This window comes from Lithobates pipiens, unplaced genomic scaffold, assembly GCF_037356315.1.
Source record: "Lithobates pipiens isolate NorthernLeopardFrog02 unplaced genomic scaffold, aLitPip1_a1.2 Scaffold_22, whole genome shotgun sequence".
NCBI lineage: Eukaryota > Metazoa > Chordata > Amphibia > Anura > Ranidae > Lithobates > Lithobates pipiens.
In genome coordinates, this window is record NW_027507784.1 from 160,098,564 (window position 1) to 160,124,846 (window position 26,283).

A 26,283-nucleotide genomic window follows, 5' to 3' on the forward strand; every position below is an offset into this window, starting at 1 on the left:
TAGTATGATCAGATCACCACAGTGACACACAAGAGAAGAAAATGTCCAACTCTTTGCTGTGCATACTTCTACCAAATGAGTGAATTGAATGCTCACCTCAGTGTTTGACCTCATAAAAATAAAGTGGTCTAACAACGATTAAAATCTCTCTCAGGGCAATACCTGGAATGGCAGGATCAGCTCACTCTTATCACCACGTCTAGGTCCTTTACCAGCTTATGAGGCTACTCATTCTTATACTCCACAAGAGCCATTCATCAGAGAGCATGGGCATACATAAAATAAAAAAAGAAGATAGTGCTCTCTATATGCAAGATAATTTATACTATCTAAGTGGATTAAAAACACTTACAAAAATATAGCTCAAGAGTGCACTATTTATTTTGCATGTTAATCAATTAGAAGGTGATGTGAAATTACCTGCACAGTGTTTTAGCTAGCAACTGTAATTTTTGTTTTGGTTTAGATTTGTGTGAGATTTTGCTAATTGTCTATTTACACTATTTTAATGTTTCAAAATCGCTTAATTTTTGTATAACATCACACATGTCCAATGTTTGCAGTTCACATCTTAGAAATAAAGTTGTAAATGATGGGAGGTGCAAAATGACATCTGTGTGAAAAGAACATTCTGTATGTAACCTACTGGTTTATCGGTAAGGGTTTTAGAAGAAAAAGTAGGAATTCATCCCAAGACAATGCAGACTAGACATTATTATACATATTGCTTATCAAACATACACAGAACTGTTTTATTTTACAGTTTGGTAATTTTTAAAGATGAGTTAACTTAAAATCCATTCCACTGACAATTCAGCTTATCCTTCACCTTTATCGAATTTGCAGTGAAAAACAGAGTATATTCATTATATGGTTTGTCTGGGTTAAATATTTTTCCTGTAAAAAAGTTTAAGCTTATGTTTCCACACATGTCCCACCTGTTTTACTGTATACACATCCATCCCAGGTGTCTATGTAAGTAAAAATATTCAAGGGGTAAATTGTACTTTTTGGCCATTTAGCAGAATAATTTTGACCACGAGAGTCAGGCAGAAAAATAAACAATAAAAAATATCTACATTTAAGAGCTAAAGAATAAATTAACTATCCTCTCTTCAGCCACTTTTCTTTCTTTTTTCAACATTTTCTTGCAATGTAATGCATTTTGTAGCTATGGACATAGCATAAATTATAAAAACTTCCATAAAGCAGACCCAGAAACCTATATGTTTATGGTTGTGCCAACAACCTAGCATGAAAAGAATGTTTAAAAAAAAGAAATTCTGAGAAATTTTGGTAGTACAGTAATGTATTGACTTTGCCTGCTGGAAAATGTTGTGAGCCAGTGTGAAATGGAAGTATTATTTAGATCATTCAGATTTTTTACAAAATTTGAGAGCACCACACCATGGTTTAAGGCAGTGATGGAGAACCTTGGCACCCCAGATGTTTTGGAACTACATTTCCCATGATACTACAGTGTAGTTGAGCATCACAGAAAATGTAGTTTCAAAACATCTGGGGTGCCAAGGTTCACCAGAACCACCCTAAGGCAGGGGTAGGCAACCTTGGCACTCCAGCTGTGGTGAAACCCCAGATCCTATCCTGCCTCTGCCTTTAGGCGTCATGCCTGTTTTTGTCAGGGTCTTGCAATCTCTCATGGGACTTGTCGTTTCACCACAGCTGGAGGGCCAAGGTTGCCTACCCTTGGTCTAAGGTCAAGGGCACTATGAGGTTCATATACAGTTTGTATAACAAATACATTTAGGTATTTCCCACAATAGGCAAAGGTAGGCAGACATGTTTGTAGAAAGGAAGAGCAGTCAGTACAGTGTGACCTCCTCCCACCCCTTTTAGATTCAGCTTTTAGCAAAAAATGACAGGTACAGCTGACCTCGTGTCAGGTCACTTTTGCCAAATGGGGAACTAAACAATCATAAGAACATAAGATCACAAGATTCAAGAAGTATTAATTAACTGTTTTAAGACTGTTTGCTGGAGTTGGAGATTATTCAAATAGTTCTCCACACTGACACATCTGGCTGCTGTTTCAGGCAGAAGCAGAGGAGTTCCCCTATTTTAAGTAAATAAATATATTTGTTTAGAAAAGTTTTGGGATCATTTTTATTTCATGGAAAAGATAAAATCGCTTTTTTAAAGGGAATCCCAGACAAAAAATAAAAGCAAGTAGTGATCTACGAAAACCATCAAGTAAACACTGCAGCTGGGCTTTGATCCCACTTTACACTCTCTGGATCAAAGTTACATCAAAAGTTGCATCAAAGTAATGCAAGCACCTTTTCAAAGTCACATAGATGGGAACGGGTGCCATTGAAATCAATGGGCCGTGACTTGTCATGCGACTTTATGTGTCCAAAGTCGAATGACAAGTCGCACTACTGAAAACTGAGCCTTTAAGTGCAACTTAACCTTCCTATCCATTACAGCCAAGGAAATTGCCATCTTAGCCTGTTTGATCTAGAGTTGCCATAGCGCTGCCCTTATGATCAGTTATTGCACCAGTCATTTGATGGCTTGACAGTTTGGTTGAGAGCAGAAAAGCATCTGCGACAGTTATCAATCACAGTATGCTAAACAGGACAAATAGAGAGGGTGAATCTCCACACAGGGGCACAGACAGCAATTAAAACTGACAAGTGTTCTAATCCATCTCCACTCTATCCAAAATGTAAAAAATAAAGATCTAGTTTAAGATCTACCCTAATTGGTTGTAGATGTACATTTATATTATGGAGTTAAATATTACTGAACAATGCAATAAAATGATTTATAAAACCTACCCAAGTCTGTTCATACTCTAGCGGTTGCCCTGCCATATTGTCCATTTCATAGAAGCCTTCCCGTTTTGCCTGCTGATATTCCATCCGTAGTTGCTGAATGCGGTCTGCATTCCCAGATTTTAAGCGGGCACTAAAAAAAAGAAGAAAAAAAGCTAATACATAAAATGCATATTTATGATTACCATTTGCTGAAAGGTACTTTCTTGCTCCAGTGCAAATTGTTAATGTTTACAAGCATTATTTGCAATTGAGCCCATTACCATCTGGATGCAGAATAATGCTTTTATTAGTAGTTTCATTGCTCAGACTAAAAGCGAATTTTCCAGAGATTTAAAATATTCCTTCATTTATCTATAAATTAGCAGGTCATGAATATTCAGTGTTATACAAACAATGGTGCAATATAGCCTTCACACTGACCCACAGTGATAATAATGAAGAAAAACACCTGCAAAACATAATTTTTAAACCAAATTGTATTTTAGTGCCTGAACTGAGAGTAAAAAAATAAAATAAGAAAGCATTGATTTCCTGCTGGAAGCAACCGTGCAGATAATCTTGTTGATTCCTGTAAGGTTTTCATTATTCACGTGTACTTTGCTTCTTCATTATCACCTTTACTAACCCTAAACTAACCAGACTTGTGTGCAAACACTAAAGTCTCCCAAATGTCACAAAACAAAATTTAACTGGACCTGATAATGGGTAGCTAAGTTCAGAAAAGTAATAAACTGAGGATTCTGTTACTTACAAAAGGATTACATGGAAAGATGACAGCAGCAAGGCCTGATAACCCATGAAACCTTTAAATTGTAGCAAAACATTTGTGTGTGATCATTGTTGCCCATCAACATTCACAAATCTGGATAGGAATCTAGCATTTTATATACTGAAGACATCAAAAAGCATTCTGAATTCGATATCAAATATATAAAAAAAACTGAACTGAAGCCATCATGTTTTGTAGTTAGGCTGGTTAATATTTTCATCCATTGAATTTCTATTTGTTAAACAAACAACCAAAACCTGTAATCCTAAGTACATAGTAAAGACAGTCCAACCCCATGCCATCTATAAGCATAAAGAAAAACAATAACAATGGCACTTGAAACTATTTTTTTGCCAGTTTCTTTGTAGATTTACAGTGCGTATAGATTTAATTACATGGGCTCCAAAACCTCTAGGAATAGGTGCAACCTCTGTATCTTTTGAAGTTATTCTTGCTAAAGCTAGTAGCGGCCCGTAATGCAGGGGCAACGCCCCCCCATGCATGCACCCGGCCCACTAATCTACATGTGGGACGCCGGATGCATGGATTTCAATAGGGTTTTTTTTTTTTTTTTTTTTTTAGAAGCAGAGGCTCTAATTGGCTTCAATAAAGGGTGGGCTCTGGGAGCAGAGCACTGCACCCCAAGCCCACCCAATTGTTTGACATTAGCGAATTAATGTCACAAAACTCAAATCATCTCAAAATGGTTTCTTAAAGATGACAATGTGGTCACTGTACTCCAATGGCCTCCACAGTCACCAGATGCCAATCCAATAGAGTACCTTTGGGATGTGGTGGAACAGGAGATTCGCATTATGGATGTGCAGCTGACAAATATGCAGCAACTGCGTGATGCTATCATGTCATTATAGACCAAAATATCTGAGGAATGTTTCCAACACCTTGTTTAACTAGTTGCTGACTGCCGGCTGTCAAATGACGGCCAGGTGGCGCACCTATTGTGGCGGGAGGCCGTCATATGATGGCTTCCCGTTTTAAACAGGGAATACGCACGATCATGCGTGCGCATCCCTGTTTCTTTGGTGGGGGTGAGCAGCCATTGGTTATGGCTGTTTACCACGTGATCGGCCGTGATGAAGTCACGGCCGATCATGGATGGTCACACCCTGACTGTGCGTGCACGTCAGTGGCGGCGTGTTCCCCGGGAACACTGCTTGTCACGACGCTGGTAAACAGCCATTGGCCGGCTGTTTACCCACGTGACCGGCTGTGATCCTTTCACAGCCAATCACTAAAATGTAAACAAACCGCGGTAACGAGATGTTACCGGGTTCTCCTCCTCACACACCGATCGTGTGTGAGGAGGAGATTGCGGTAACATCTCGTTACCGCCTACAGTACACATCAAGCACACTGATTGACCCCCCAATAAAGAGGACCTGTCACCACCCCTCATAGTACCTGTCAATCACAGTCCATCAGAGTACCTGTCACAGTCCATCAGAGTACCCGAGTACTTGTCACAATTCATCTGAGTACCCGAGTACCTGTCCCAACCCATCTGAGTACCGAGTACCTGTCACAGTTCATCTGAGTACCCGAGTACCTGTCACGGCCCATCTGAATACCCGAGTACCTGTTACAGTTCATCTGAGTACCCGAGTACCTGTCCCAGCCCATCAGAGTACCCGAGTACCTGTCCCAGCCCATCAGAGTACCCGCGTACCTGTCACGGTCCATCAGAGTACCCGAGTACCTGTCATGGCCCATCAGAGTACCCGAGTACCTGTCACAGTTCATCTGAGTACCCGAGTACCTGTCACAGTTCATCTGAGTACCCGAGTATCTGTCACAGTTCATCTGAGTACCCGAGTACCTGTCCCAGCCCATCTGAGTACCCGAGTACCTGTCATAGTTCATCTGAGTACCCGAGTACCTGTCACGGCCCATCTGAATACCCAAGTACCTGTCACAGTTCATCTGAGTACCCGAGTACCTGTCCCAGCCCATCAGAGTACCCGAGTACCTGTCCCCGGCCCATCAGAGTACCCGAGTACCTGTCACGGTCCATCAGAGTACCTGTCACGGTCCATCAGAGTACCCGAGTACCTGTCACGGCCCATCAGAGTACCCGAGTACCTGTCACGGCCCATCAGATTACCCGAGTACCTGTCACAGCCCATATGAGTATGGTTCATCCGAGTGCTTGAGTAGCTGTCACAGCCCATTAAAGTACTTGAGTACCTGTCACGGTTCATCCGAGTACCCGAGTACCCGTCACAGCCCATCTGAGTACCTGAGTACCTGTCACAGCCCATCTGAGTACCTGAGTACCTGTCACAGCCCATATGAGTACCCAAGTACCTGTCACAGCCCATATGAGTACCCAAGTACCTGTCACAGTCCATCTGAGTACCCGAGTACCTGTCACAGTTCATCTGAGTACCCGAGTACCTGTCACAGTTCATCTGAGTACCCGAGTACCTGTCACAGTTCATCTGAGTACCAGAGTACCTGTCACAGTTCATCTGAGTACCCGAGTACCTGTCACAATTCATCTGAGTACAAGAGTACCTGTCACAGTTCATCTTAGTACCCGAGTACCTGTCACAGTCCATATGAGTACCTGTCACCACCCTTCAGAGTACCCAAATACCAGTCACCAAGCCATCAGAGTACCTGTCACCAAGCCATCAGAGTACCCGAGTACCTGTCACCAGGCCATCAGAGTACCCGAGTACCTGTCACCAGGCCATCAAAGTACCCGAGTACCTGTCACCAGGCCATCAGAGTACCCGAGTACCTGTCACCAGGCCATCAGAGTACCCGAGTACCTGTCACCAGGCCATCAGAGTACCCGAGTACCTGTCAGCAGGTCATCAGAGTACCAGAGAACCTATCTCCAGCCCATCAGAGTACCCGAGTACCTATTTGCAGCCCAGGTCTCATAGAATATACGTTGGGGTGTTTGCTTTCCAAAATGGGGTCATTTTGTGGGTAATTTCACTGTCCTGGTGGTCCAGGACCTTCAAAAGTGTGATAGGTAGGAATGAAATGAGATGTGTCATTTATGCTCCTAGAATGCCTGAACGTATTACTTCAATGTTCGGCCTCTCTATGTGGTCAGGCTGTGTAAAAGTCCTACACATGTGGTATCACCATACTCGGGAAGAGTAGCAGAATGTATTTTGGGATGTAATTTTTGCTATATACATGCTATGTGTTAGAAATATCTTAGAAATTGACAATTTTGTGTAAAAAAAATCAGTTTTAATTTTTTTCCACATATTCCAAAAACTTCTGGAAAAAAATTAATTATTCAAAAGACTCATTATGCCTCACAGATTATACGTTGGGGTGTTTGCTTTCCAAAATGGGGTCATTTTATGGGAAATTCCATTGTCCTGGTACTCCAGGGCCTTCAAAAGTGTAATAGGTGGTTGAGAAATGAGATGCGTCATTTTTGCTCATAGAACGTCTGAAGGTACTACATCAATGTTAGTGCTCTGTATGTGGCCAGGCTGTGTAAAAGTCTCACACGTGGTATCGCCGTACTCGGGAAGAGTAGCAGAATGTATTTTGGGGTGTAATTTGTTGTATGCATATGCTGTGTGTGAGAAATAACCTGATAATATGACAATTTTGTAAAAAAAAATAATAATAAAAAAAATCTTCATTTTGCAAAGAATTGTGGGAAAAAATGACAACTTAAAAAAACTCACTATGCTACTTACTTAATACCTTGGAATGTCTACTTTGTAAAAAGGGGTCATTTGGGGGGTATTTATACTTTCCTGACTTGTTAGTGTCTCAAGAAATGAGGTACACCTGATGTACTGAAGGCCTGATCAGAAGTGATCAATTTTCAGTGATTGGCACCATAGTTTGTAGACTCTATAACTTTCACAAAGACCAAATAATATACACTAATGTGGGTTATTTTTTTACCAAAGATAGGTATCAGTATAAATTTTGGCCAACATTTATGAAGAAAAATTACTAATTAGCAAAAATGTATGACAGAAACAAAGAAAAAGGCATTTTTTTCACAAAATTTACGTTTTATTTTATTTATAGCACAAAAAATAAAAAACCCACTAGTGATTAAATACCACTAAAAGAAAGCTCTATTTGTGTGGAAAAAAGGACACAAGTTTCATATGGATACAGTGTTGGATGACTGAGTAATTGTCATTCAAACTGTGAGAGCACCGAAAGCTGAAAATTGGTCTGATCAGGAAGGGGGTGTAAGTGCACTGTATTGAGGTGGTTAAACCATAGTATGCCATGAAGAATTAAGGAAGTTCTGAAGGCAAAAGGGGATCCAACCCACTACTAGCAAGGAGTACCTAATAAAGTGGCCAGTAAGTGTATATTTGAGTATCCAATGCTTGCATGTAGTGGTATTGAGAATTTTTCATTTTATAAACGTCACATCCTCGTGTCTTAACTGAAAATCATTTTAGGTTCACTTTTAGGCCTATCATTGCAATTCCAGCACTTGCAGAGGCATATGTCATTATATTTGCTGGAAGAATGGAGCTCCCATCAACAGCTCACATCATGGTCAGTCATATTTTACTACAGCACCAAAAGTATCTGTAGCCTGTAATCCTGTAATCTGTAGCCTGTAATATATATATATATATATATGTATATATATATATATATATATATATATATATATATATATATAAAGCAAATCGTGCTTTATAATTCATACATACATATTCATATACGATGACATTATATGTCAAAAGTGTTTCTGTTCATCCAGTTTTGAACTTTACACAGATCTTCCATATCATACAGTACAGTTCTTTCTGGCAGGCCATAGGACTTGTTTTTATCTGCGTGGCAGATCAGTAACCCAAATCTCCTCAAACCCCATATCTCCTTCACTCTGGTCTTAGGCCCCTTTCACACGGGGGCGGTGCGGCCATCGGCGGTAAAGCGCCGCTATTTTTAGCGTCGCTTTACCGTCGTTTTAGCCGCGGTCTGTGCTAGTGGCCGAAAAAGGGTTAAAACCGCCCGCAAAGCGCCGCTTGATTTCAATGGGTAGGAATGGTTTAGGAGCGGTGAACCGCTCCTTTCACCGCTCCAAAGATGCGGTCCTGCTAGTGCACCGCTCCAGTGTAAAAGCCCTCCTTTTTAGCGCTGTAGCGCCTGAAAACCACCCCAGTGTGAAAGGGGCCTTAGCATCTATCAGCATGCCCCTTGCAGTGATTGTCTCCTTTTGCCACTAATAACTCTTTCATTGTGAGCTCTTTTTTTATACACATTGCAGTTCAAATTCAGGTGAAAACACTGTTCGCATAAAAAGAAAATACATTTAAGGGTGTATTTAATATATTTAAATTTTTCCAAAAGATAATGTGACACTCAGGGGACTTGAAAGGTGAACACTCAGTGATGAGGTTTTTTCAATGAGGCACAAAGATTGTCTTCCTCGAGACCTGAGGAAGACGAGCTTGTATCTCTTTGAAATAAACCTCATTACTGAGTGTTCACCTTTCAAGCCCTCTAATTGTCTTCACCCAGGCACATTTTCTCTCAGATATGTGGGCAGGCAACTACTGCAATACACACACACACACACACACACACACACACACATATATATATATATATATATATATACACACAGTATCTCACAAAAGCAAGTACTATCCTCACATTTTTTGTAAATATTTTATTATAACTTTTCAAGTGACAACACTGAAGAAATTACACTTTGCTACAATGTAAACTAGTGAGTGCACAGCTTGTATAAAGCCCCACACACCAGATTTTCTGCTGATTTTGTCTTCAGATTTACCAAAACCATGTAGTGCAAGGGCCTGCCTGATTGCATACGCATTGAAACTCCTAAGGTTTGACCTCATATTATATGGTTTTGGTAAATCTGAAGGAAAAAATCAGCAGAAAATCTGACAGTGTGTATGGGGCTTTACAGTGTAAATTTGTAACACTTAGGAATTACATGACACGGGGGAGGGAAAATGGCTAATTGGGCCCAATTTGGACATTTTCACTTAGGAGTGTACTCACTTTTGTTGCCAGTGATTTAGACATTAATGGCTGTGTTTAATTATTTTGAGGGGACATAAACTTATTTGGTTCAGATGGTGTCAAGCGTGTGTGGCGGCAACCAGGTGAAGAGTACAAAGACAAGTGTGTCTTGCCTACAGTCAAGCATGGTGGTGGGAGTGCCATGGTCTTGGGCTCCATGAGTGCTGCCGCCACAGGGAAGCTACAGTTCATTGAGGAACCATGAATGACCACATGTACTGTGACATGCTGAAGCTGAGCATGATTCCCTCCTTTCGGAGACTGGGCCACAGGGCAATATTCCAACATGATAACGACCCCAAACACACCTCCAAGATGACCACTGCCTTGCTAAAGAAGCTGAGGCTAAAGGTGTTGGACTGGCTAAGCATGTCTCCAGACCTAAACCCTATTGAGAATCTGTGGGGCATCCTCAAATAGAAGGTGGAGGAGTGCAAGGTTTCTAACATCCACCAACTCATGGAAGAGGACTCCAGTGGCAATCTGTGCAGCTCTGGTAAACTCCATGCTCAAGAGGGTTAAGGTAGTGCTGGAAAATAATGGTGGCCATAAAAATATTGACACTTTGGGCCCATTGTGGATATTTTCACTTCGGGGTGTTCTCATTTTTGTTGCCAATGGTTTAGACATTAATTGCTGTGTGTTGAGTTATTTTCAAGGGACAGCAAATTTACATTGTTATACAAGCTGTACACGCACTACTTTACATTGTAGCAAAGTGTAATTTCTTCAGTGTTGTCACATGAAAAGATATAATAAAATATTTACAAAAATGTGAGGGGTGTACTCACTTTTGTGAGATACTGTATATGCAAGTTATTGAGCATACAAAGGGTATGGGGGTCCGAGTACTGCCCCGTGGGGACATGTATCAAGGCAAAATGTTTTTTTAAATGAGCAGTGATTTAATAATGCATAAAGTGAAATAATAAAAATGAAAAATTCCTTTAAACACTTCCTGACCGGCGCATAATTATGTACATTGGCAGAATGGCACGGGCAGGCAAACTGGCGTACAGGTACGTCCAGTTGAATTTGCCGCCCTGCCATCGGGACCCTGTGAGTCCGGTCGCAGGTCCTACGGACTCGATCGCTGCGGGGATACCCGCGATCATCTCACGGGGAAGGAGAACGGGGAGATGCCGTTGTAAACAGCATCTCCCCGTTCTGCCTAGCAACAAGTGACACTGATCTCTGCTTCCTCTTATTGGAGCAGAGATAAGTGTTCACTAGCACGCAGCCCAGCCCCCCACAGTTAGTAACACACCCCTAGGTCACACTTAACCCCTACACTGCCACCCCCTGGTTAACCCCTTCACTGCCAGTGTCATTTACACAGGAAACAGTGCATTTGTATAGCACTGATTGCTGTATAAATGACAATGGTCCCAAAAATGTGTCAAAAATGTCCGAGGTGTCCGCCATAATGTCGCAGTCACAATAAAAATCGCTGATCGCCGCAATTACTAGTAAAAATTATTAATAAAAATGCCGTAAAACTATCCCCTATTTTGTAAACGCTATAAATTTTGCGCAAACCAATCAATAATGGCTTATTGCGATTTTTTTACCAAAAATATGTAGAAGAATACATAGTGACCTAAACTGTGGAAAAAAAATGTTTTTTTATATATTTTTGGGGGATATTTATTATAGCAAAAAGTAAAAAATAATGCGTTTTTTTCAAAATTGTCACTCTTTTTTTGTTTATAGCACAAAAAATAAAAACCGCAGGGGTGATCAAATACCACCAAAAGAAAGCTCTATTTGTGGGAAAAAGGACACAAAGAGCCATGTCGCACGACCACACAATTGTCAGTTAAAGCGACGCAGTGCTGAATCGCAATAAGTGGTCTGGTCATTGGCCTGCAAAATGGTGTGGTCTGAAAGTGGTTAAACAAAACTGTGAGCGGTGTACTCACTTTTGTGAGATACTATATATATATATATATATATATATATATATATATATATATATATATATATATATATATATATATATATATATAGATATTGTAAAGGATTAGCATCAAATGTAGAGCTTGAAGGACACCGCCACTCACTGGTTCTTCTTTTTAAGGGCTTTGTTTGCCCATTTTTATTAAAAGAAAGTCCAACAAACAAAGATTGGGTTCCCTCACAAGGGTTTCAGCATTCCTTTTCATCAACAAAACTACATTTAGCCTAGTAGCCTAGTAGGCTCTCACTTGGCAGCACTGCTGCTCTGGCCTTACATTCCAGGCCCTTGTCTGTCTCCTACAGACTGTTTCACCAACCACCTTGGTGCACACAGCTAGCAGCCTCTTGCTGCACTGGCTCCCCCGTGGAGCCTTCCTGGCTCCTGGTACGCAGAATTCCTATCTGCTAGGGTGGAGCCCAGAACCATGGTCAGGTCACTACCAGGGCTGGACTGGGACAAAAATTTGGCCCTGGACTTCATCCAGACTGGCCCACTTTAATTTTGCAAACACGCAAAAAACAGTATATAAACTGTACGCAATTGCGCAAAAAAGCCCCCAGAGTGCCCCCCCACTTACATCAGGGTCCCCAGAGTGCCCCCCCACTTACATCAGGGTCCCCAGAGTGCCCCCCCACTTACATCAGGGTCCCCAGAGTGCCCCCCACTTACATCAGGGTCCCCAGAGTGCCCCCCCACTTACATCAGGGTCCCCAGAGAGCCTCCCCTTACATCAGGGTCCCCATAAAGCCTTCCCCTTACATCAGGGTCCCCAGAGAGCCCCTCTTACATCAGAGTCCTCAGAGATCATCCGCCTTACATCAGGGTCCCTAGAGAGCCAACCCCTTACATCCGGGTCCCCACAGAGCCCCCCCCTTACATCCGGGTCCACAGAGAGCCCCTCCTTACATCAGGGTCACCAGAAAGAGGGCAGGTAGTGGGCCGGGACCCTGTGGTTGGGGACTCCTGGACTGACTCGGGGCTATGGGCCCCAGATTCGGGGCTATAGTGCCAAAAGTCCCCCCCAGCGATGCCACTGGCTGTCACTGAAACCGGCCCACTGAGCCATCGGCCCACCGGGAAACTCCCTATAGTCCCTATGGCCAGTACATGCCTGGTCACTACTAAAAGCCCAGCACACACCTGACCAATCAATATGCTGGCTGTTCTCAAAATCAGGACCCAGGACTAGGTATTGCATCCCACCCGGATCTCTCAGAAATCCCTGAGCTCTAGGTCCCAAAGTGTACTTTAGAAAACACTGAGGAAACTCAACCCGCCTGGTTTAGAATTCTGGGTCCCATCCTCCTTCTAGACCCTGGCAGGGCAACGCTCTGCCACATTATATATATATATATATATATATATATTTTTTTTTTTATTTATATATATATATATATATATATATATATATATCATTTATTGTATTTAACCGGTTCCCGACCAGCGCACGCCGATGTACATCGGCAGAATGGCACGGGCAGGCATATTGGCGTACAGGTACGTCCAATCTTCAATGCCGCCCTGCCATCGCGAGCACGCCGCCGGCGGCGCGCTCTCGTGTCGGTCGGGGCCCCTGTGAGTCCGGTCGTGGGTCCCGCGGACTCGATCGCCGCGGGGATACCCGCGATCGTCTCACGGGACGGCTGAATGGAGGAAATGCCGTGTAAACAGCATTTCTCCATTCTGCCTAGCAACTAGTGATGCTGATCTCTGCTCCATGTGATTGGAGCAGAGATCAGTGTTCACTAAATGAAAACCTAACCCTCCCACAGTTAGTAACACACCCCTAGGAACACTAAACCCCTACACTGCCACCCACTGGTTAACCCCTTCACTGCCAGTGTCATTTACACAGGAATCACTGCATTTATATAGCAGTGATTACTGTAGAAATGACAATAGTCACAAAAATGTGTCAAAAATGTCCGATGTGTCCGCCATAATGTCGCAGTCACAATAAAAATCGCTGATCGCCGCCATTACTAATAAAAAATAAATAATAAAAAATTATTAATAAAAATGCCATAAAACTATCCCTATTTTGTAAACGCTATAACTTTTGCGCAAACCAATCAATAATCGCTTATTGCGTTTTTTTTTACCAAAAATATGTAGAAGAATACGTATCGGCCTAAAACTCTATTTTTGTTTATAGCGCAAAAAATAAAAACCGCAGAGGTGATCAAATACCACCAAAAGAAAGCTCTATTTGTGGGAAAAAAAGGACGTCAATTTTGTTTTGGAGCCACGCCGCACGACCGCGCAATTGTCAGTTAAAGCGACACAGTGCCGAATCGCAAAAAGGGGTCTGGTCTTTGACCAGCAAAATGGTCCGGTCTGTAAGTGGTTAATGATAACATTGATGAATACAGAATTGCATTAATTGCATTCATTTGAAGCAAATTTATGAGGCAGTGAATGTTGCATTCGCTGATGGTAAATGATTCCCTTTATATAAACTGCTTGCCGACTGCCTCACACAGATATACTGTGGCAGAATGGCACGTACAGGCAGATTAACGTACCTGTACATTACCCATTAAGAGGTGGTTTGCGGACGCGCCCGCCGGGAGCTCCCTGACCGCGACTGTGGGTCCCGCGGACCCGATGTCCGCGGGGATACCCGCGATCGTCCCATGGTGAGGAAGAACGGGAAGATGCTAATGTATGCAAGCATCTCCCCATTCTGCCTAGTGACAGTGTCACTGATCAGTTCTCCCTGTAATCGGGGCGCTGATCAGTGACCTGTCATACACAGCCCCTCCCTCCCACAGTTAGAATCACTCCCTAGGACACACTTAACCGCTACAGCGCCACCTAGTGGTTAAACCCATTTACTGCCAGTGACATTTTTACAGTAATCAATGCAATTTTTTTGCATTGATCTCTGTATTAATGCTAATGGTCCCAAAAATGTGTCAAAATTGTCCAATGTGTCCGCCATAATGTCGCAGTCACAATAAAAATCGCTGATCTCTGTCATTACTAGTAAAAAAATAAAAATCAATAAAAATGCCATAAAACCATCCCTTATTTTGTACGTGCTATAACTTTTGCGCAAACCAATCAATAAACTCTTATTGCAATTTTTTTACCCAAAATATGTAGAAGAATACGTATCGCCCTAAACTGAGGGAAACAAATGTTTTTGGGGATAGTTATTATAGCAAAAAGTAAAAAATAATGCTTTTTTCAAAATTGTCACTATTTTTTTGTTTATAGCGCAAAAAATAAAAACCGCAGAGGTGATCAAATACCACCAAAAGAAAGCTCTACTTGTGAGAAAAAAAGGACGTACATTTTATTTGGGAGCCACGTCGCACGACCGCGTAATTGTCAGTTAAAGCAACACAGTGCCGAATCGCAAAAAAAGTGCTCTGGTCAGGAAGGGGGTAAATTCTTCTGGGGCTGAATTGATTAACCACTACAGATCCGCGCTATTGCCAAATGACGGCATTAGCGCGGACCTACATTTCCGGGACTACGTCTATTGACGTCGTCCCGGTTACGAGCGGCCTGCGCGCCCCCTGAGGGGCGCGCGCGGCGCGCTCTGTGATCGGCGAGTCCGTGAGACTCGCCTGATTACCGATCCGTGTAAGGGGTCGATCCCGACCCCTTATCACGTGATCAGCTGTCAGCCAATGACAGCTGATCATGTGATAGAACGGAGCCGGTAATCGGCTATTATTCCTCCTCGCGCTGACAGCGCGAGGAGAGAAAAAAAAGGCCGATCACCGGCGGCCGTGATCGGGACATTAGTCCCGATCACGGCCATCAATACAAGGGACCACCTGCCACCTGCCTGTGCCCACCTGCCTCCCGCAGTGCCATCCTGAAGTAAAATAAAAGCAAAAGTAAGTGCCCCCCGTCAGTGCCCCCCGTCAGTGCCCATAGTGCCCACAGTGCCACCCACAGTGCCACCCACAGTGCCACCCCACAGTGCCACCCACAGTGCCACCCACAGTGCCACCCAATCTACCTCAAAGGTGCTGCACCCCAGTGCCGCCCATCAGTGCCCAGCAGTGCCGCCCATCTGTGCCCAGCAGTGCCGCCCATCAGTGCCCAGCAGTGCCACCTATCTGAGACACCTATCAGTGCCACCTATCAGTGCCCATCAGTCCCATCTATCTGTGGTACCTATCAGTGCCCATCCGTGCCACCCATCCGTGCCACTTATCCGTGCCACCCATCCGTGCCATCTTATCTGTGCCCATCTTTGCCCATCAGTGCCGCCTTATCTGTGCCCATCGGTGCCGCCTTATCTGTGCCTATTAGTGCCGCCTTAACTATGCCTATCAGTGCCCACCGGTGCAGCCTATCAGTGCCCACCAATGCAGCCCATCAGTGCCCACCAATGCAGCCCATCAGTGCCCACCAATGCAGCCTATCAGTGCCGCCTAATCAGCGCACTTCAATGAAGGAGAAAAATGACCCGTTTGCAAAATTTTATAACAAACTATTAAAACATGATTTTTTTTTGCATCTTTTTTTGTTTATTTAGCAAAAAATAAAACTCCGAGCTGTAACTAAATACCACCAAAAGAAAGCTCTATTTGTGGGAAAAAAATGATAAAAATTTCATTTGGGTACAGTGTTGTATGACCGCGTAATTGTCACTCAAAGTGCATCAGCGCTGAAAGCTGAAAATTGGTCTGGGACTGAGGGGGGTTTAAGTGCCCAGTAAGCAAGTGGTTAAAACATTCACTAGGAACTGTTACATTATTTGCTTTATGCTGCATGGTGTTCAGCTATAAGTCCCTAATAAAACACCTAGCGTGTAAACATTGTAGCTAATTCAGGTTTTGTCTCAGTTTTGTTGCATACATAACATGACCTAGTACCCGTTATATACCAGGTCTGCTGATTATTCCTAGTCCAGCCCCACTCTGCTCCTGCAATATGGTATTCATTTTTTAGCAACCTAAGACATATAGGCAGAGACCTGGTGATGAATATGAAAAACAATGTTTCTTTTTCTTATGTAAACCTAGAAGGTAGCATGATAGTGGAATACAGACTGTTTTTTGACCTCACATTCAAAAGGTTAGTCAATGTCCATTTCCCCTGCTACAGTGGAATTGCACTATGAGACTTCAAGAAAGGCATTATTTATGCATTACGCAGTGCCAGGTAATGTGAGAGGCATACAATGTCTGAGAGCAACAGTCCTGAATTTCAACTTGGCTCCTGACAATTACGTGAATATATGAACTGCATTGAAACCCACCAGATGAATTCAATCAGCGCTGTGCAAATATTGCATACATAATCTATTAGTTTACCCCCAATGAAACCGAAGCATTGAATTGAAACTGAATGAAGTCATCAGCAATAAAGAACATACGACTGATAAGACAATATTAAAAATGGCCAATTTTCTTACATTTGTGGCAAAAAAAAAAAGTTGACTTTGATGATAAACTGTCATCAGTTCCTTTTTACATTTCTAAATGATAAAAAAAAAATGGCTTTTAATCAGATGGCACTGAGACGGGAACAGCAAACAGAGGGAAGAAACAAGCCTGCTTAAAATGCAGAGGATCGCTTCGATTTTACATGACTATTTATACTGAGAGAGAACACAAAGTTATAGAAAAGAATTAGAGGGAAAATGAAAATAGCTACAGAGGAAATCACTCAATCATCTGGTGTATGAAATGTTAAACCAGGAAAGCAATGTGAGCAGAAAATTAAAAACAACCAAAAATAAATAAATAAATCAGGTAGTATTCTACACTAGTCTGATGCCGTCTATACACGATCAGAATTTTGGTCGGAAAAAGCTCTGATGGTTTTCCCGAAGGAATTCCGGTGGGATTTCGCTCAAGCTGTCTTGCATACACACGGTCACACCAAATTTCGACCGTCAAGAACACGGTGACGTACAACACGTACAACGGGACTAGAAAAAAGGAATTTCAATACCCAGTAGCCAAAAGCTTCCATCTCGTAGATGAATCTGAGCATGCGTGAGTTTTTGCGCGTCGGCATTGCATACACACGATTGGAATTTCTGAAAAATTGAGAACATGCTCTCAAATTTTTGCTGGCGGGAATTCAGCCAGCTAAATTCCGATGGAGCATACACACGGTCGCATTTTCCGATGAAAGCTCTCATCGGTCTTTTGCTGGCCGAAATTCCAATCATGTGTACACGGCATGAAAATAGCATTTCACAAATGCCACAGTTTTCCCCACCCTGCAAAGAACCTGAATCCAAATCATCACATGTTCTATCATGGGCTTACTAGTATGAGATGGAATGGATTTAAAATGAAGAAAGTATTATACCTTATCCCTAGGTTAGCTCCATGGTATTTTGCTGGGGTCCCTAGTAATGCATTTCCAAGGTAAGGTAGTTAGCTTTCTATTTAGTCAATAATTTTGTCATTGTGTGCAACTCCAGTAGAATTTCACACACTGCACATACACTATATCACCAAAAATATTGGGACTCCTGCCTTTACATGCACATGAAATTTAATGGCACCCCAATCTTAGACGGTAGGGTTCAATATTGAGTTGGCCCACCCTTTGCAGCTAGAACAGCTTTAACTCTTTTGGGAAGGCTGTCCACAAGGTTTAGGAGTGTGTCTATAGGAATGTTTTACCATTCTTCCAGAAGCACATGATTTTGGACAAGAAGGCCTGGCTCACAGTCTCCGCTCTAATTCATCTCAAAGGTGTTCTATCACGTTGAGGTCAGGACTATGTACAGGCCAGTCAAGTTCCTACACCCCAAACTTGTTCATCCATGTCTTTATGGAGCTTGCTTTGTGCACTGGTACACAAAGTAGGAGGGCCATCCCCAAACTGTTCCCACAAAGTTGGGAGCATGAACTTGTCCAAAATGTCCAAAATGTCTTGGTATGCTGATGCTTTAAGAGTCCCCTTCACTGGAACTAAGGGTCCAAGCCCAACCCCTGAAAAACAACCCCACACCATATTCCCCGCTCCACCAAAGTGCACAAAGCAAGGTCCCTAAAGATATGGATGAGCGAGTTTGGGTTGGAGAAACTTGACTGACCTTAAACTAATAAAACACCTTTGGGATAAATTGGAGCAGTCCGCAAGCCAGGCCTTCTCGTTCAACATCAGTGCATGACCTCACAAATGCGCTTCTGGAAGAATGGTCAAACATTCCCATAGACACACTCCTAAACCTTGTGGACAGCCTTCACATTAGAGTTGAAGCTGTTATAGCTATGGTATATAGGGGATGTCTTGCCATTCTGTAGGGCTGTCTCTTTCTATTGATGCACACAGTCAGAAGACGACCTCTGAAGTCAGAAGAAGAAGGACGAAGGAGAAAGCCGGGCTCCTCTGCTGGTAAAAGAGTGGCAAAAGAGCAGAAGGTAGTAGAGGAGCCCAGCGAGAAGACCCCTGAAGTCAGAAGAAGACCCCCGAAGCTGCCTAATAAACTACTTTAAAAACCTGTGTTGTGTGTTTTTTATTACCACTCCCATATTCTGATAAGCCCCCCGCCCGCAGACCCCGACAACCAACAGTCAGGGTTGTCGGGAAGAGGCCCTTGCCCTCATCAACATGGGGACAAGGTGCTTTGGGGTGGGGGGCCACAGGGCTAATCGGATCATGTTGCCAGAAAATCCGATTGTGTGTGGGCTCCATCTGACTTTTCCGTCGGATTTTCGAATCACAAAGTTTGAAAGCAGGATCTAAAATTTTCTGACAACAAAATCAGATCATTTAAAGAGTGGGCTGTCATTTATCACTGTGTATATGACCACATGTATAACTATAGTCAATATCAAAAACTTGCCTTATAACCATATTATTCCTGAGATATTTTGTAACTAGAGTGCTGTTATCAGTTGCCAGTTATATAGGAACATATATAACATATATAACATATAGTACTTTTGCATGTGTCATTGTTTTAATGAGCAGAGATTTCCTCGGTGCTACCCTTTAGGTAGCAAGCGGTTCTTTACAGTGGAAAACATTGCATGTATCAGAGATATAAATCTACAGTCCCTTATGTGCCAGAATGACCACACTTTTGCTAACATATATTTTAAAGAATACAATAATAATATTACAATAATATAATCACATACATAGGTTGAACTTGATGGACTTGTGTCTTTTTTCAACCTCACCTACTATGTAACTATGTAACAAATACTAATTATTTTTGTTAATTTCTTTTTTGAACAACATCCCGCCTGGCCACTAGCAAAAAGACGGCTGGGCAGTGGATAAAGTATTTTGAGTGGACATCATATGATGTCCTTCAAAACATGCCCCCGGGGGCGCTCAGCACGGAAATCGTTGGTGCAGTGTGTCGTTTCGACACACCGCATCTCCAATGACGGTAAAGAGCCTATGATGTAGGCTCTTTAACGTGTGATCAGCTGTGTCCAATCACAGCTGATCACAGTGTAACTTGGAAGAGCCGTTATCGATATTCCTCTACTCATGCAAACAATATATTAAAGGTTGAGGCCCTAGTGATGTTCAGTAAATCATATAAAATGTATTGCAAATATAATTATACATAGTATAGAAAGCTAGAAAGTCCAAATGTGATGAATCCCAACACCAAAATGTGATGCTCAAAAAACAAACTTCTAGTTCTTCACCATGAGTGCTCAATAGATGGGTGACCACTCACCAGAAAATTATGACCCCTTTTTACAGGAAGGTCAAACAACGCATCTGGAATACCAATTGATTCCACTGACAGCACAGTTCCACTCCACTGGCCCCTCGAGATTAAACTAGGATGGGAAAAATGACTCCACAAGAGACATAGAGGAAGGTCTCCTAGTGTAGTCATTTTATTAAGGTAAAAAATGACAACAACAAATGGTGATTGCACTCACATGTTACAGTGCCAATCCAGGCACCAGGTGTAATCTGGGGTGGCGTGTAGTCTGCATCTCTCCTAAGGGCAAAGCCTGAGTGGAATGTAGGATCAGGACATGGAATGCTCCTCTACTCCGACATATGTTTCGTCAGGTTGGCGTCTTCATTCCTCTACTCATGCTGACAGCATGAGGGTAGAGGTGAGCAGATAAGTGGCTTTCCTGACAGCAACAATTATCCATGCAGCCCCTTTAGCAATGCCCACCAGTGATGCACCAGTGCCCATCAGGGCTGCCTATCAGTGGCATCTATCAGTGCCCATCAGTGCCACCGATCAGTGCACATCAATGCCACCTATCAGTGCCTCCTATCAGTGCTGCATATTAGTGTCTCCTTATCAGTGCCATCATTGCAGCCTCATCAGAGCACATCAGTGAAGGAGAAAATTTATTTATTTACACAATTTTTTAACAGAAACAAAGAAAACGTTGTTTTTTTCAAAAGTTTCAGCCTTTTTTTCATTTATTTAGCCCCTATTATTATTATTATTATTATTATTCACAATTTATATAGCGCCAACAGTTTACGCAGTGGTTTACAATGTATAGGGGGTACAACACAATTACAGTACAATACAAAAGGTACAGGAGGGCCCTGCTCGTAGAGGTTACATTATAAAGGGAGGGGGTGGTGGTACAAAAGGTAATAGCTGCAGAGAATGATTTGATGGGGGTTTGGCTCTGGGTTTGGCTCGGGGACAGTTAGGTGGGTGTGGGATAGGCTTCCCTGAATAAATGAGTTTTCAGGGAACTCCTAAAGGTGGACAGGGTAGGGGCTGATCAGAACGGCCTGGGGTAGGGAGTTCCAGAGGATGGGAGAGGCTCTGGAGAAGTCTTGAAGGTGAGCATGAGAGGAGGTAACAAGGGAGCTAGAAAGCATTTCCTATTCAGCATTCATGCAGCCACAGACCGTGACACTCCCACCACCATGCTTGACTGTAGGCAAGACACACTTGTCTTTGTATGCCTCACCTGGTTGCCGCTAGCACACGCTTGACATCATCTGAACCAAATATGTTTATCTTGGTGTCAATTAGACCACAGGGCATGGTTCCAGTAATCCATGTCCTTAGTCTGCTTGTCTTCAGCAAACTGTTTGCGGGCTTATTTGTGCATCATCTTTAGAAGAGGCTTCCTTCTAGGATGACAGCCAAGTAGATCAATTTGATGCAGTGTGCAGCGTATGGTCTGAGCACTGACAGGCTGACCTTTAACCTCTGCAGCAATGCTGACAGCACTCATATGTCTATTTTCCCAAAGACAACCTCTGAATATGACGCTGAGCATGTGCACTCAACTTCTGTGGTCGACCATGGCGAGGCCTGTTTAGAGTGGAACCTGTCCTGTTAAACAACTGTATGGTCTTGACCATGATCCTGCAGCTCAGTTTCAGGGTCTTGGCAATCTTCTTATAGCCTAGGCCATCTTTATGTAGAGCAACAATTCTTTTTTAGATCCTTAGAGAGTTCTTTGCCATGTGGTGTCAAGTTGAACTTCCAGTGACTAGTATGAGAGAGTGAGAGCGATAACACCAAATTTAACACACCTGAGACCTTGTAACGTTAACAGGTCACATGACACCGGGGAGGGAACATGGCTAACTGGGCCCAATTTGGACATTTTCTCTTAGGGGTGTACTGACTTTTGTTGGTTTAGACATGAATGGCTGTGTGTTGAGTTATTTTGAGGGTACAGTAAATTGACACTGTTATACAAGCTGTACACTCACTACTTTACATTGTAGCAAAGTGTAATTTCTTCAGTGTTGTCACATGAAAAAATATAATACAATATTTACAAAAATGTGAGGGGTGTACTCACTTTTGTAAGATAATGTATATGTGTATAGTATATACAGAGTAGTATTCTAGAAGGCAGCGCCTCCCTCTTCCAGGTCCAGTCCAGAACTGGCCAGAGTCTTTAGTTCCCAAGCAACAACCTAGTATATTAGATTTGAATCTAGTCAACAATGAAAAAATGGCTTTAAAATGTATTTTCACCATTTTCTTACATCATAATTTCTTACATTTTCTATTTATATAACATAACTTTAAACAAATATTTTTTTATTTGCTGCTTACCTTTTTACAAGCCCTTTTCTAAAAAAAAAAAAACCCAAAACGAAAAAACCCTACTTAACTTCCCCCTTCTGCATAATATTAAAGTAGTAATAAACCACTGCAAAAAAAAAAAAAAAAAAAGTTTGCCTACAAAGTAATAGCGCAAGGTGCTAGTATGCATCGCAAACTAGCACATTATGAAATACTTACCCTGAAACAAACAGTACTGCTTTGGATTGCAATCTTTTGTGCAATATTGATGAACTGTATAAAATGAGTACATCGCCACGCAAACTAAATACAGCATATAAACAGATGAAAGTAAGCCTCTGGCTGGTTGCCGTAGGTAGTTGCTTTTTTTTCCCTCCTTTTATTAAAAGTGCATTTTGGTGCAGCTATCAAAAAGTACTAAAAAAAAGAAAGAGTGGGGTAAAGATAAGCACAAAAAACAAGTGCAGTGAAGAAAAGGTTATAAAACCATAGCAGGATTACAAAGCTGTTTATTATACCTGTCTAAAATACTACTTCTAAAATTTTCAGTATAACAAAAAAAAGATACAATAAAGACTTCAGACACTGCACAGTTGTACAAAGGGTAACATTACAAATAAGTAGCATGGCTGTAAGCTGATTTTATGGATGTGAAAAGAGCTGCTTAGGCCAATGTGACAGGCTTTGTCATCTATTATTAGTGTAATTGATAAAAGTATGGAAATATATGATAACTTTATTTATTTATGGATTGATTTATTTATGCTGCACCTGGAATGCATTACCTTTGGCTGTTTGTGGCGCTGAAACTAATATCCGCAAGCTTTGCTTTTGAAGCATTGTGAGCTTTTGCGCTCCAAGGGGGATATTAACTTACAAAGGAAAGTGCAAAATCTGATGCATCTCAGCAACATTCAGCTTCCAGGTTTTCTTGCCAAGGCTTAATTGACCAAGCTGAAGTTAGAAGCTGATTGGCTACCATGCACAGGTGTAGTAGATTCTGAGTGCACCAGTTTTAGTAAATCACTCCCCAAATGTTATCCCTTGCCCTCCTGTTCGCCTTAATAAACAATAACACTGCTCTCTTTTTAAAATAATTTATTGAGAATGATACCATACAAGTTAATAATACAATTTTTAACATTGTATAGGGTTATCAAACTTTAATAAAGGAACTTCTCAGTTATTAATTTAGAATAACAATAGCACAGTTACCGTATAGAGCAGGGGTGCTCAACCTGTGGCTCTCCAGCTGTTGCAAAACTACAAGTCCCATCATGCCTCTGCCTCTGGGTGTTATGCTTGTGGCTGTCGGAGTCTTGCTATGCCTCATGGGACTTGTAGTTCCACAACAGCTGGAGAGCCACAGGTTGAGCACCCCTGGTATAGAGAGTAATATGGGAATCGTTTATCAGTAAATATATGTGAAGAATATAATCATAACAATTAATAAACCTGGTATAATTTGCATAAAGGAAAATTAATAATATGTCATATATTAAAGAATTAGACATAGAGATACAACTATGTTGGATAAATCAGTCTGTATTGGGATGTCCTGGAGAGACACCCATCCAACCAGGGCCTAGGTCCCACCAAAACATCCCCAACATAACTTTGGGTAGATTGTTTCTAAACTGGTCATTTACTTTCTAACAAAAAGTAATTCAATATAAGAATGGAATAATACATTCCCACTATTATACATATCTAAAAATGAAGTTTAAAAAGTAGAAAAAAAAGGGGTGGGATCGAAAAGGAGGTTGGAGGGAATGATGGTTCTCCAGAGGGAATCAATTGTTCAAATATACAAGGCATCCTATAACATTAGTATCCGTAAAGGTGGTGAGCCTCATCAGGGTAAAAGAAGTGAGAAGTCAAAATCTTGCGGGAGAATGTGTGTTATCCATGGAAGCCATAGTGTTTCAAATTTAACAAGTTTATCAAGTATGATTGCCTCCATTTTGGCATGGATCATAGCTAGTGTTACACGTTGTATTACTGACACTTCACAGAGCTTGCCTGACTTCCAGGCTTTAGCAATAGATTGTTTTTCTGCCGTTGTGACATATAGCAGGAGTTTAAATTGGCATGTGTTATGTTTCATGGTTTATTATTTAAGAGAACCACCAATGGATCAAGTTGTAAAGTAGTATCAAACATTGTAGAGAGAATATTAAATATTTTTGACAAAAAGGTCTGGGCTATGGGACAAGTCCACCAAATGTGTAGATGTGTACCTGGGTCACTACAGCCTCGAAAAAATTGAGGGGGGTATTGGGGAAGGAATTTTGATACTCGTGCTGGCACTAGGTACCACCTGGTAAGAACTTTATAATTAGTTTCAAGGGCTACTATGTTTGGTGTGGCGGATTTTGTATTTTGCCAGATTTGTGCCTAATCGAATGTGTCTGGAGGAAGATTTAAATCAGCCTCCCATTTAGAAGTATAAGATGGGGGAGTGGAGGTTGTATGTTAAAGCAGTTGGGCATATAGGTCTGAGATAAGTCCTCGTCTGTGTGGATCTGATATACAAACTTGTTCAAAGGTAGTATAGTTTGGAGTTTGTCAGGGCATTTTGGGACAAAACATTTTTTAATTTGTAAATATCTAAATGTTTCATTATTAGGTATATTGTGAGATTTGTTTAGTGTTGGGAATGTTATGATTTTATCAGATTTGTAGAAGTGATGTATTCGTGTAAGACCCACATTTATCCAGGCCATGAAGGAGGAAGGTAAAGTCCAAGCTGGGTAGAAGGAGGGATTGTGTAAAAAGGAGAGGAGTGGGTTAAGTGAAGATTGGAGACCAAACCGGGATTTGAGTCTATCCCACATGCAGAGGCTTTGTTTTGTGGCATTGGGATGATGAAAGCCATAATAGATTCGGTGTGGAAAGAGGATCACAGTCCACCGATTTTATTGCTACCCAAATAGGAATTTCTTTTGTGCGATGGTACTTGTGCTAATTGTGAAGCATAATAATATTTCGAGAAGTTAGGAACAGTTAGTCCATAAATTCGGGGCATAAATAGGGTAGGTTGTGGTAATCGTGGTTTAAGCTTACCCCAAATAAATTGGGCTGATTTGCACTGCAGTATACGGAAAAAATGAACAGTAACATGTATGGGGAGAACTCGGAATAGGTATAAAATTTTAGGTAGTATTGATATTTTAACCACAGTGATTCTACCCATCCATGCTAACGGTAAAGAAGACCATTTTTTCATTAAGGCAGTTAGTTGAGTTAGCATGGGTGGATAATTTGTAGAGTATAAGTCAGTTGGATTAGCAGTTAATGAGATTCCTAAGTATGATATATGTTTTGTCGACCATTTAAATGGAAGGGAGTCTTGTAACTGTTTTTGTAATTCAGGTGATAATGAAATATTTAGGGCTTGTGATTTATGTTGGTTAATTTTGAGGCCAGATAATTTACTGAATTTAGTAAGTATTTTAATGAGGTTTGGGGCTGATAGTAGGGACGAGGTTAGAAATACTAAGACATCATCGGCAAACATACATAATTTGTGCTGGTGACCACCTAGTTCAAGGCCTTTTATATTTATATTGGATCTAATGAGTTGGGCTAGGGGTTCAATTGCTAAGGAGAATAGAAGAGGGGATAATGGACAACCCTGCCTGGTTCCTCTTTCAATGTTAAAGGGGTCGGAGCGGTAACCTGAGTAGGATACATAAGCTTTTGTATTTTGATAAAGAGAAGAAATCCATTTCAGGAACCGTTCTCCTAATCCCCATTTATGAAAAATGGCAATAAGATA

The 26,283-nt window shown here is 41.8% G+C and overlaps 1 protein-coding gene across 1 annotated transcript in view; it reads right to left on the reverse strand.

Moving 5' to 3' along the window:
* PARD3B (par-3 family cell polarity regulator beta) overlaps positions 1-26,283 on the reverse strand; it is a 2,156,380-nt gene that overhangs the window by 522,874 nt on the left and 1,607,223 nt on the right. The window contains exon 21 of the mRNA XM_077448525.1: positions 2,802-2,931. Coding sequence (XP_077304651.1) covers positions 2,802-2,931 — 130 coding nt within the window. The remainder of the gene's footprint in view (positions 1-2,801; positions 2,932-26,283) is intronic.